We start from the raw sequence: 12292 nt of genomic DNA, 5'->3' as shown, positions 1-12292 counted from the left end.
ACAACCCCCCCCCCAACACACACCGGCTGCAGCCAACATGCCCCCCCCCCGCCCCCGCCTGCTCCACAGTCCTCTCTCTGCCAGTTTGGTGTCCCCACTAGGGACTCCGGGACACAGTTGGCAAGTGGCACAACCTGGATTCAAAGCTGCTCTCTCTCTCCCCAGGCTACAACCCTCCCACAACAGATGGAACTGTATCTTCTCCTCTTTTGCCTTCCTCCCCTCCTGTCTCTCCCTCTTCCTCTCTGCGCTCCTCAAGCTCCCGCCATCTCTCTACCACTCCCTACCTCCCCTCCTGTCTCTCCCTCTTCCTCTCTGCGCTCCTCAAGCTCCCGCCATCTCTCTACCACTCCCTACCTCAGTCATTGTGATGTTTTATTTATTTTTAACCTTTATTTAACTAGGCAAGTCAGTTAAGAACAAATTCTTATTTACAATGACGGCCTACAGCGGCCAAATCCGGACGACGCTGGGCCAATGTGAAGGGAGGGATGGAGGGAGGGATAGAGGGAGGGATAGAGGGAGGGAAGGGATGGGAGGGAGAGGGATAGGAGGGATGGAGGGAGGGATAGAGGAGGGATAGAGGGATGGAGGGAGGGATAGAGGGAGGGATAGAGGGAGGGAGGGATAGAGGGAGGGATAGAGGGAGGGATAGAGGGAGGGATAGAGGGAGGGAGGGATAGAGGGAGGGATAGAGGGAGGGAGGGATAGAGGGAGGGATAGAGGGAGGGAGGGATAGAGGAGGGATAGAGGAGGGAGGGATAGAGGGAGGGAGGGATAGAGGGAGGGATAGAGGGAGGGAGGGATAGAGGGAGGGAGGGAGGGAGGGATAGAGGGAGGGAGGGATAGAGGGAGGGAGGGAGGGAGGGAGGGAGGGAGGGAGGGAGGGAGGGAGGGAGGGAGGGAGGGAGGGAGGGAGGGATAGAGGGAGGGATAGAGGGAGGGAGGGATAGAGGGAGGGATAGAGGGAGGGAGGGATAGAGGGAGGGATAGAGGGAGGGAGGGATAGAGGGAGGGATAGAGGGAGGGATAGAGGGAGGGAGGGATAGAGGGAGGGATGGAGGGAGAGGATAGAGGGAGGGATGGAGGGAGGGATAGAGGGATGGAGGGAGGGATAGAGGGAGAGAGAGGGAGGGATGGAGGGAGGGATAGAGGGAGGGAGGGAGGGATGGAGGGAGGGATAGAGGAGAGGGAGGGATGGAGGGAGGGATAGAGGGAGGGAGGGAGGGAGGGAGGGATGGAGGGAGGGATAGAGGGAGGGATGGAGGGAGGGAGGGATAGAGGGAGGGATGGAGGGAGGGATGGAGGGAGGGATAGAGGGAGGGAGGGAGGGAGGGATAGAGGGAGGGAGGGAGGGGGAGGGAAGCAGAGTCCTGGTGGAGGCATGTAGCCTAGAGTCACGCTACAGACTGGGCTGGGGACCCCCCTCCTTCCCTCCCTCTGACTGGGGACACAGGGGACAGGAGAGCCCTGAGAGACTAGAGGGGCTGGAGGCATCGGGATGGTGATGTCTAATACAACCACAACTCAACACTGATAGTGCTGGGCTAGCCTCATTTCACCTCTACCACCATATTCACACACTGGGCTAGCCATCAGCTCCACCACCATATTCACTCACTGGGCTAGCCATCAGCTCCACCACCATATTCACTCACTGGGCTAGCCATCAGCTCCACCACCATATTCACACACTGGGCTAGCCATCACCTCCACCACCATATTCACACACTGGGCTAGCCATCAGCTCCACCACCATATTCACACACTGGGCTAGCCATCAGCTCCACCACCATATTCAGACACTGGGCTAGCCATCACCTCCACCACCATATTCACACACTGGGCTAGCCATCAGCTCCACCACCATATTCACACACTGGGCTAGCCATCACCTCCACCACCATATTCACTCACTGGGCTAGCCATCACCTCCACCACCATATTCAGACACTGGGCTAGCCATCACCTCCACCACCATATTCACTCACTGGGCTAGCCATCAGCTCCACCACCATATTCAGACACTGGGCTAGCCATCACCTCTACCAACCATATTCACACACTGGGCTAGCCATCACCTCCACCACCATATTCACACACTGGGCTAGCCATCACCTCCACCACCATATTCACACACTGGGCTAGCCATCACCTCTACCAACCATATTCAGACCCAGCACACTAAGATAAGCCTGCTGCCCTGTGTCATTACAAGGTTCTGGTTTAGCTGGGAGCGGTGTGTGTGAGGCAGGGGCACCTGTGATAGATTATGATATTAGAATAGTTGTATGTTAATGTGTGTGTGTGTGTGTGTGTGTGTGTGTGTGTGTGTACTGGGACTGTCAGGAAAGCCGTACGGGCTTGGTGACGGCCAGATGGGAGAGGCACGTGGGTCACACACACTGACCGTGACCGCAAGACCCCCCCACCCCACACACACAAACACACACAGGTGGCTCCCAAATATGTCACATGCATCCAGGCTACACATGCCTTATTCATTACGAGCTGATGGTAGTGCACTATATAGGGAATAGGCTTCCATCATAGCCATATGCAGTGGGTGGCACCACCAGGCAGTAACAGTCAGTCAAACACCAGGCTGTGTAGAGAGCAGGGTGGGTGGCACCACCAGGCAGTAACAGTCAGTCAAACACCAGGCTGTGTAGAGAGCAGGGTGGGTGGCACCACCAGGCAGTAACAGTCAGTCAAACACCAGGCTGTGTAGAGAGCAGGGTGGGTGGCACCCCAGGCAGTAACAGTCAGTCAAACACCAGGCTGTGTAGAGAGCAGGGTGGGTGGCACCACCAGGCAGTAACAGTCAGTCAAACACCAGGCTGTGTAGAGAGCAGGGTGGGTGGCACCACCAGGCAGTAACAGTCAGTCAAACACCAGGCTGTGTAGAGAGCAGGGTGGGTGGCACCACCAGGCAGTAACAGTCAGTCAAACACCAGGCTGTGTAGAGAGCAGGGTGGGTGGCACCACCAGGCAGTAACAGTCAGTCAAACACCAGGCTGTGTAGAGAGCAGGGTGGGTGGCACCACCAGGCAGTAACAGTCAGTCAAACACCAGGCTGTGTAGAGAGCAGGGTGGGTGGCACCACCAGGCAGTAACAGTCAGTCAAACACCAGGCTGTGTAGAGAGCAGGGTGGGTGGCACCACCAGGCAGTAACAGTCAGTCAAACACCAGGCTGTGTAGAGAGCAGGTGGGTGGCACCACCAGGCAGTAACAGTCAGTCAAACACCAGGCTGTGTAGAGAGCAGGGTGGGTGGCACCACCAGGCAGTAACAGTCAGTCAAACACCAGGCTGTGTAGAGAGCAGGGTGGGTGGCACCACCAGGCAGTAACAGTCAGTCAAACACCAGGCTGTGTAGAGAGCAGAGTGGGTGGCACCACCAGGCAGTAACAGTCAGTCAAACACCAGGCTGTGTAGAGAGAGATAGACAGGCAGGCAGAAAGGCCCAAATCAATTTCCTCCTCACTGATTTAACCTTGCTGGCCCTGCCTGCCAAGGTGGAGGGCCAATCATTTGGGCGTGGACTGAAGTAGCTCTCCGCTGACCTTCCTTCCGCCTCTCCCTCTCTCTCTCTGTTGCAGGTGACACGGTGTAGGAGACATTACACAGATACCTCAGTCACAAACACACACACACAAACACTTTCCTAGTCTGAGAATTATTTACATGAGTGTAGATTAATTCTGACTAGAATTCCTCAGCTCTATCTGAACGTCACCTGTTTAAATATCTACAAGACATTATCAGTGGGTTTGGTTCAAATTAAATCCCTTTCCACAGTAAAGACTAGAAAGAGACAGCACCAAGCCCTTGATAGTTAAAAATGTCATCTTCATCTTCAAGAAAACCCCTTAATAGCACTTCTTAAAATCTACATCTACAGCAGAACAGATATGCTGTGTTTTAATCACTACAGATGCATGTGGGTTTTTAAGGCAGGGGGTCGCGTAGCAGGGTAGGAGATGTGAGAGCGGCACTTCATTTGCATGTATTAGCATGACATTAGCATGCAGCCCAATAGGTATGGGAGGGCATGACATTAGCATGCAGCACGAAAGGTCTGGGAGGGGAAACGCTGCCTAGCAGTATTTTCTCGTGATCCTTCAAGATCCTTCAGGGGTATGCGGATCAGAAGTGGTAGGTTTGAAGCTGATTGAAGCTGGACGATGCTAGGCATCTGATCAAAGGCTGGCTCAGCAGCCTGACCTGAAGGAAGGGAGTGGAGGTCTGGGGCTGACTGGGGAAGGCTGGATGGGTCTATGGCTGGATAGAGGAAAGGCTGGGTTAGGATAGAGGAAGGCAGAGGAAGGCTGGGTTTGGATAGAGGAAGGCAGAGGAAGGCTGGGTTTGGATAGAGGAAGGCAGAGGAAGGCTGGGTGTGGATGGAGGAAGGCAGAGGAAGGCTGGGTTTTGATGGAGGAAGGCAGAGGAAGGCTGGGTTTGTATAGAGGAAGGCAGAGGAAGGCTGGGTTTGGATAGAGGAAGGCAGAGGAAGGCTGGGTTTGGATAGAGGAAGGCAGAGGAAGGCTGGGTTTGGATAGAGGAAGGCAGAGGAAGGCTGGGTGTGGATGGAGGAAGGCAGAGGAAGGCTGGGTTTTGATGGAGGAAGGCAGAGGAAGGCTGGGTTTGTATAGAGGAAGGCAGAGGAAGGCTGGGTTTGGATAGAGGAAGGCAGAGGAAGGCTGGGTTTGGATAGAGGAAGGCAGATGAAGGCTGGGTTTGGATGGAGGAAGGCAGAGGAAGGCTGGGTTTTGATGGAGGAAGGCAGAGGAAGGCTGGGTTTGGATAGAGGAAGGCAGAGGAAGGCTGGGTTTGGATAGATGAAGGCAGAGGAAGGCAGAGGAAGGCTGGGTGTGGATAGAGGAAGGCAGAGGAAGGCTGGGTTTGGATGGAGGAAGGCAGAGGAAGGCTGGGTTTGGATAGAGGAAGGCAGCGGAAGGTGGGTTTGGATAGAGGAAGGCAGAGGAAGGTTGGGTGTGGATAGAGGAAGGCAGAGGAAGGCTGGGTTTGGATAGAGGAAGGCAGGGTTTGGATAGAGGAAGGCAGAGGAAGGCTGGGTGTGGATGGAGGAAGGCAGAGGAAGGCTGGGTTTGGATAGAGGAAGGCAGAGGAAGGCTGGGTTTGGATAGAGGAAGGCAGAGGAAGGCTGGGTTTGGATAGAGGAAGGCAGAGGAAGGCTGGGTGTGGATAGAGGAAGGCAGAGGAAGGCTGGGTGTGGATAGAGGAAGGCAGAGGAAGGCTGGGTGTGGATAGAGGAAGGCAGAGGAAGGCTGGGTGTGGATAGAGGAAGGCAGAGGAAGGCTGGGTGTGGATAGAGGAAGGCAGAGGAAGGCTGGGTTTGGATAGAGGAAGGCAGAGGAAGGCTGGGTGTGGATAGAGGAAGGCAGAGGAAGGCTGGGTGTGGATAGAGGAAGGCAGAGGAAGGCTGGGTGTGGATAGAGGAAGGCAGAGGAAGGCTGGGTGTGGATAGAGGAAGGCAGAGGAAGGCTGGGTGTGGATAGAGGAAGGCAGAGGAAGGCTGGGTGTGGATAGAGGAAGGCAGAGGAAGGCTGGGTGTGGATAGAGGAAGGCAGACGAAGGCTGGGTGTGGATAGAGGAAGGCAGAGGAAGGCTGGGTTTGGATGGAGGAAGGCAGAGGAAGGCTGGGTGTGGATAGAGGAAGGCAGATGAAGGCTGGGTGTGGATAGAGGAAGGCAGAGGAAGGCTGGGTGTGGATGGAGGAAGGCAGAGGAAGGCTGGGTGTGGATGGAGGAAGGCAGAGGAAGGCTGGGTGTGGATGGAGGAAGGCAGAGGAAGGCTGGGTTTGGATAGAGGAAGGCAGAGGAAGGCTGGGTTTGGATAGAGGAAGGCAGAGGAAGGCTGGGTGTGGATGGAGGAAGGCAGAGGAAGGCTGGGTGTGGATGGAGGAAGGCAGAGGAAGGCTGGGTTTGGATAGAGGAAGGCAGAGGAAGGCTGGGTTTGGATAGAGGAAGGCAGAGGAAGGCTGGGTGTGGATGGAGGAAGGCGGAGGAAGGCTGGGTGTGGATGGAGGAAGGCAGTCTAAGTGGAAATCTACTCCTTTAGGTGTCCTCTGTTTTCAGGCATGTTATCTCACGCAATTTCATGTTCAATATCATGGTGTTTTGCTAAGGACAATGCCTTAGCTTGTGGAACAAGGCTGGTGCTTACAGGGTGACGGCAGAGTTAGGCTAGATCTGACTGGAGAACCTAGACGTTTTATTGACAAGTTCTTTCAAGAGCTGGAGGTTGAGAGACAGGCAGGCAGAGAGACCGAGAGCTTTGCTCTGTCATTACCTCAGTGGGAGTCTCCACTGATATTCCAGGCTCAAAGTCTCCTGACTGATTCACATTAAATACATAGAGAGACGCGCACACACACACACACACACACACACACACGCGCACACCTCTAAATCGCAGGCAAAAGACTACACACCTATGCGTTCTCACACACACACAGAAAAGTAGAAATATACTCACACAACCCCCTCCCAACACACAAGTCTTACCGAGCAGTTGGCCGGCCGTAGCACTCGGGTGGATGTGCCGTAGCACTCGGGTGGATGTGCCGTAGCACTCGGGTGGATGTGCCGTAGCACTCGGGTGATGTGCCGTAGCACTCGGGTGATGTGCCGTAGCACTCGGGTGGATGTGCCGTAGCACTCGGGTGGATGTGCCGTAGCACTCGGGTGGATGTGCCGTAGCACTCGGGTGGATGTCCCGTAACACTCGGGTGATGTGCCGTAGCACTCGGGTGGATGTGCCGTAGCACTCGGGTGATGTGCCGTAGAGCCTAAAGTCTTGTCCATCTGTCACATGTCCTACAGGACAGCTGCAGGCCTCCCCCAGCCAGACAGAGACCAACTTACTAAGGACCTTTTCTCAAATGGCTTTTTAACAGAGGCTGGGGGGGTCTGTCTGCAGTGAAGAAGACCTACTACAGAACCCTGAATACTCGAGGACCAGGGTTGGGAAACACTGAGCTAGAGAGAGCATCCTGTATACGTTTACATTTAAATGGGAGAGTGGGGGGTGAATCCGGTCCCCGTTATCGTAACACTGCCAGAGAGAATAGAACATCTGGTCAATAAGGCTGGCCTGATGTAAAAACACAGTGGATCTCCACTAAGATTTGAGTGGGAGGAGAAAAAGAGACATGACATAGCTATTGCTCATTGCTTCTACAGACAGGGAAACAATCTGAACAGATCCCATCTACAGTACAGAGTAGAGCTGGGGGAGGAGAAATATGGATGCATGATGAATACTACTGTTACACTGACTGACAATGAAACACACCTGCCCCGCCCCCCCTCTCCACACACACCTGCCCCGCCCCCCCTCCACACACACCTGCCCCGCCCCCCCTCCACACACACACCTGCCCCGCCCCCCTCCACACACACACCTGCCCCGCCCCCCTCCACACACACACCTGCCCCGCCCCCTCTCCACACACACACCTGCCCCGCCCCACCTCCACACACACACCTGCCCCGCCCCCTCCACACACACACCTGCCCCGTCCCCCCTCCACACACACACCTGCCCCGCCCCCCTCTCCACACACACACCTGCCCCGCCCCACCCCCTCCACACACACACCTGACCCGCCCCCTCCACACACACACACACACACACACTGCCCCGTCCCCCCTCCACACACACACCTGCCCCGTCCCCCTCTCCACACACACACCTGCCCCGTCCCCCTCTCCACACACACACCTGCCCCGCCCCCCCTCCACACACACACACACACACACCTGCCCCGTCCCCCTCTCCACACACACACCTGCCCTGCCCCCTCCACACACACACACACACCTGCCCCGTCCCCCCTCTCCACACACACCCTGCCCCCGCCCCTCCACACACACACCTGCCCCGTCCCCCCTCCATACCTGGTGAAGTCAGTCATCTCCATCATGATCATACACATCTGTTTGGCCAAGACGATGATGTCGTTGCCAGAGTCGTCCCACTTGGACACCTCAGCGTCCAGCTTGCTCTTCTCCTCCTGGAAACTGGCCACCTGCTCAGCGATCTTAGCCTTCTGCTCCTGGGGCAGCTGGGCCATGATAGCCTGGTAGAGGAGGAGAGGAGAGTTATAGAACAGTACACTGAGCTGTTATAGCCTGGTAGAGGAGAGAGTTATAGAACAGAACACATCCTGGGTATGGAGAGGAGATAGTTCCACTGGAAGATAAGTACCAGGACACTACACACTATTGTACAATATTTTTTAAAAAAATATCTGGGGAAGCTGGGCTATGATAGCCTGGACCAGAGAGCATGAGAGTACATGGAAAATAAAATAGGGGATATAGCTAGTTCAGACTGTTTAATAGAATAGGGGATATAGCTAGTTCAGACTGTTTAATAGAATAGGGGATATAGCTAGTTCAGACTGTTTAATAGAATAGGGGATATAGCTAGTTCAGACTGTTTAATAGAATAGGGGATATAGCTAGTTCAGACTGTTTAATAGAATAGGGGATATAGCTAGTTCAGACTGTTTAATAGAATAGGGGATATAGCTAGTTCAGACTGTTTAATAGAATAGGGATATAGCTAGTTCAGACTGTTTAATAGAATAGGGGATATAGCTAGTTCCGACTGTTTAATAGAATAGGGGATATAGCTAGTTCAGACTGTTTAATAGAATAGGGGATATAGCTAGTTCAGACTGTTTAATAGAATAGGGGATATAGCTAGTTCAGACCGTTTAATAGAATAGGGGATATAGCTAGTTCAGACCGTTTAATAGAATAGGGGATATAGCTAGTTCAGACCGTTTAATAGAATAGGGGATATAGCTAGTTCAGACCGTTTAATAGAATAGGGGATATAGCTAGTTCAGACCGTTTAATAGAATAGGGGATATAGCTAGTTCAGACCGTTAAATAGAATAGGGGATATAGCTAGTTCAGACTGTTAAATAGAATAGGGGATATAGCTAGTTCAGACCGTTTAATAGAATAGGGGATATAGCTAGTTCAGACTGTTTAATAGAATAGGGGATATAGCTAGTTCAGACTGTTTAATAGAATAGGGGATATAGCTAGTTCAGACTGTTTAATAGAATAGGGGATATAGCTAGTTCAGACTGTTTAATAGAATAGGGGATATAGCTAGTTCCGACTGTTTAATAGAATAGGGGATATAGCTAGTTCAGACTGTTTAATAGAATAGGGGATATAGCTAGTTCAGACTGTTTAATAGAATAGGGGATATAGCTAGTTCAGACTGTTTAATAGAATAGGGGATATAGCTAGTTCAGACTGTTTAATAGAATAGGGGACATAGCTAGTTCAGACTGTTAAATAGGGACGGTTGATCTCTGAGGGCTTTGTCAAGACCAGTTTCCTAATAGCTGAAATAGCAGCAAGTAGCTAGCTTTAGCCTGTAGCCACAGATGACTGTTATCATCACAACTCCCTTTGGAGTGAGTCTGTAGTGTGTGTGTGTGTGTGTGTGTCAGGGCTTAGCAAGTGGGACTGATGATTGACTTGTCCGATCTATTTAGTGGAGACAAATATTTTCTAGAAGCCTGGTCCACTCTCGTGGATCATTCACACAAAAGAGATGTGTAGTATCCTAGGTCTATCTGATTATCTGTGGTACCAAAGCGTGTAGATGGAGCAAAATGTCACTTCTTGTGGCCTAAAACATTTGATATAAATGTTGATTGAGAATAGCATGGACTTTGACTTTCATAATGATTCCCATTTAAAGCTGCAGATTTAGGACATAAACACTATTCGAATAGTTTGGAAAATACTCTTCGTAACTTTAATTGCCTTAATGTTTTTATGATATTTCAATTAGTAGGATTGGGCTTTTGGTCATTTGGTTCGTAACGGCAAGGACATTTTGTTCTCGGCCTCACATGCACACATTTCTGTCTTATAAAGCATTGCTCAACTGTAAGGTTCGTTCAAATGTATTACTCCCTCTCTCTCAAATTAGGCCTCATGTTTTTGATTTTTTTTTTTACAAAAAAACTTTTCTGATAGCCTAGAACTCCATTAGATTCATTCATTGTTTGATCATAAAATAGCGCAGCAGCAGTAATCTAGCATGCATTAAACTGGAAGAGTCACATTCATATCAAATGGAGAGAGAACAGAACACATGGCCTTCTACAACAGTATGACACCGGAGTGTCCGCTTGAAAAATAGGCTTCGGTTATTGGCCCAGATCATCTGACATTAAAGGAAATCATTTTCTGACCGGATATGTTGCGCTGCTTTGGCAATAAGACTCTTAGTTCTGTCTACATTGTTCTCTTGCTTTGTGTAAATAACATGTTTTTGTTTTTTTTTTATAGGAATATAAGCAATTTACTCAGAATGTCAACCATGCCCTGATGTGACACCCTATTCTCTATACAGTGCACTACTTTCGACCGAGGCACATAGGGTTTACCCATAGGGCTCTGGTCAAAAGTAGTGCACTATGTAAGAAATAGGGTGCCATTTGGGCCTCAGCTAGGCTGTTTGGCTCGGCGTGAATAAGGCTAAAGAGGCCAAAATATGTGAAGGAAAATCAAGTACATTTACAGTAAGCCAAGCTAAGCAGGGGATGGTTTACAGTAAGCCAAGCTAAGCAGGGGATGGTTTACAGTAAGCCAAGCTAAGCAGGGGATGGTTTACAGTAAGCCAAGCTAAGCAGGGGATGGTTTACAGTAAGCCAAGCTAAGCAAGGGATGGTTTACAGTAAGCCAAGCTAAGCAAGGGGATGGTTTACAGTAAGCCAAGCTAAGCAAGGGGATGGTTTACAGTAAGCCAAGCTAAGCAGGGGATGGTTTACAGTAAGTAAGCCAAGCTAAGCAGGGGATGGTTTATGCCATAACTAGGCAATGAGGGATTCTCAAAGGTATTGTCCTGAGGGTTAGATAGATATGTTGGAGAGGTGAGAGGCTGTACGAGGTTATTAAAACACTGTTAAAGCGCAGGACGACCCAGTGTAGAGCTAGTGGAGTGGACACATGTGTAGCGGAGGTTCTTCAGGGCCCGTATTTATCAAGCCTCTCAGAGTAGGAGTGCAATTAAGTTTTGTCACATGCACAAGTACAGTGAAATGCTTAACTTGCAAACGCTAACCAACAGTGCAAAATTCAATATCAAGATATTATAACTAATATATTTTTTTTACTAGAAATAAGAAATAAGACAGGAAGCTATATACAGGGTCAGTACCAAATGTACAATGTGCAGGGATACTGGAGTAGTTGAGGTATATACACTACCGTTCAAAAGTTTGGGGTCACTTAGAAATGTCCTTGTTTTTGAAAGAAAATCATTTTTTTTGTCCATTAAAATAACATCAAATTGATCAGAAATATAGTGTAGACATTGTTAATGTTGTAAATGGCTATTATAGCTGGAAACTGCAGATTTTTAATGGAATATCTACATAGGCGTACAGAGGCCCATTATCAGCAACCATCAGTCCTGTGTTCCAATGGCACGTTGTGTTTGCTAATCCAAGTTTATCATTTTAAAAGGCTAATTGATCATTAGAAAACCCTTTTGCAATTATGTTAGCACAGCTGAAAACTGTTGAGCTGATTAAAGAAGCAATAAAACTGGCCTTCTTGAGACTAGTTGAGTATCTGGAGCATCAGCAATTGTGGGTTCGATTACAGGATCAAAATGGCCAGAAACAAATAACTTTCTTCTAAAACTCATAGGTCTATTCTTGTTCTGAGAAATTAAGGCTATTCCATGCGACAAATTGCCAAGAACCTGAAGATCTCGTACAACGCTGTGTACTACTCCCTTCACAGAACAGCGCAAACTGGCTCTAACCAGAATAGAAAGAGGAGTGGGAGGCCCCGGTGCACAACTAAGCAAGAGGACAAATACATTAGTGTCTAGTTTGAGAAACAGACGCCTCACAGGTCCTCAACTGGCAGCTTCATTAAATAGTACCTGCAAAACACCAGTCTCAACGTCAACAATGAAGAGGCGACTCAGGGATGCTGACCTTCTAGGCAGATAATTTTTTATTGGCCAGTCTGAGATATGGCTTTTTCTTTGCAACTAGAAGGTCAGCATCCCGGAGTCGCCTCTTCACTGTTAGGGGAAGGTTTGGCCGGCCAGGATGTCCTTGTCCCATCGAGCTGTAGCGACTCCTGTGGCGGGCCGGGCGCATGCACGCTGACACGGTCGCCAGGTGTACGGTGTTTCCTCCGACACAATGGAGCGGCTGGCTTCCGGGTTAAACGTGCATTGTGTCAAGAAGCAGTGCGGCTTGGCGGGGT

General features: G+C 50.6%; 1 protein-coding gene across 4 annotated transcripts in view; it reads right to left on the bottom strand.

The window, feature by feature from the left end:
• LOC121538402 (catenin alpha-1) overlaps positions 1–12292 on the bottom strand; it is a 245773-nt gene that overhangs the window by 54851 nt on the left and 178630 nt on the right. For all 4 annotated transcript variants that reach the window (XM_045212270.1, XM_045212269.1, XM_045212271.1 and 1 more), the window contains one exon: positions 7925–8106. In XM_045212270.1, the coding sequence (XP_045068205.1) occupies positions 7925–8106 (182 nt within the window). The remainder of the gene's footprint in view (positions 1–7924; positions 8107–12292) is intronic.

This window comes from Coregonus clupeaformis, unplaced genomic scaffold (genome assembly GCF_020615455.1).
Source record: "Coregonus clupeaformis isolate EN_2021a unplaced genomic scaffold, ASM2061545v1 scaf0004, whole genome shotgun sequence".
NCBI lineage: Eukaryota > Metazoa > Chordata > Actinopteri > Salmoniformes > Salmonidae > Coregonus > Coregonus clupeaformis.
This window is presented reverse-complemented; position numbering and strand designations above follow the sequence as displayed.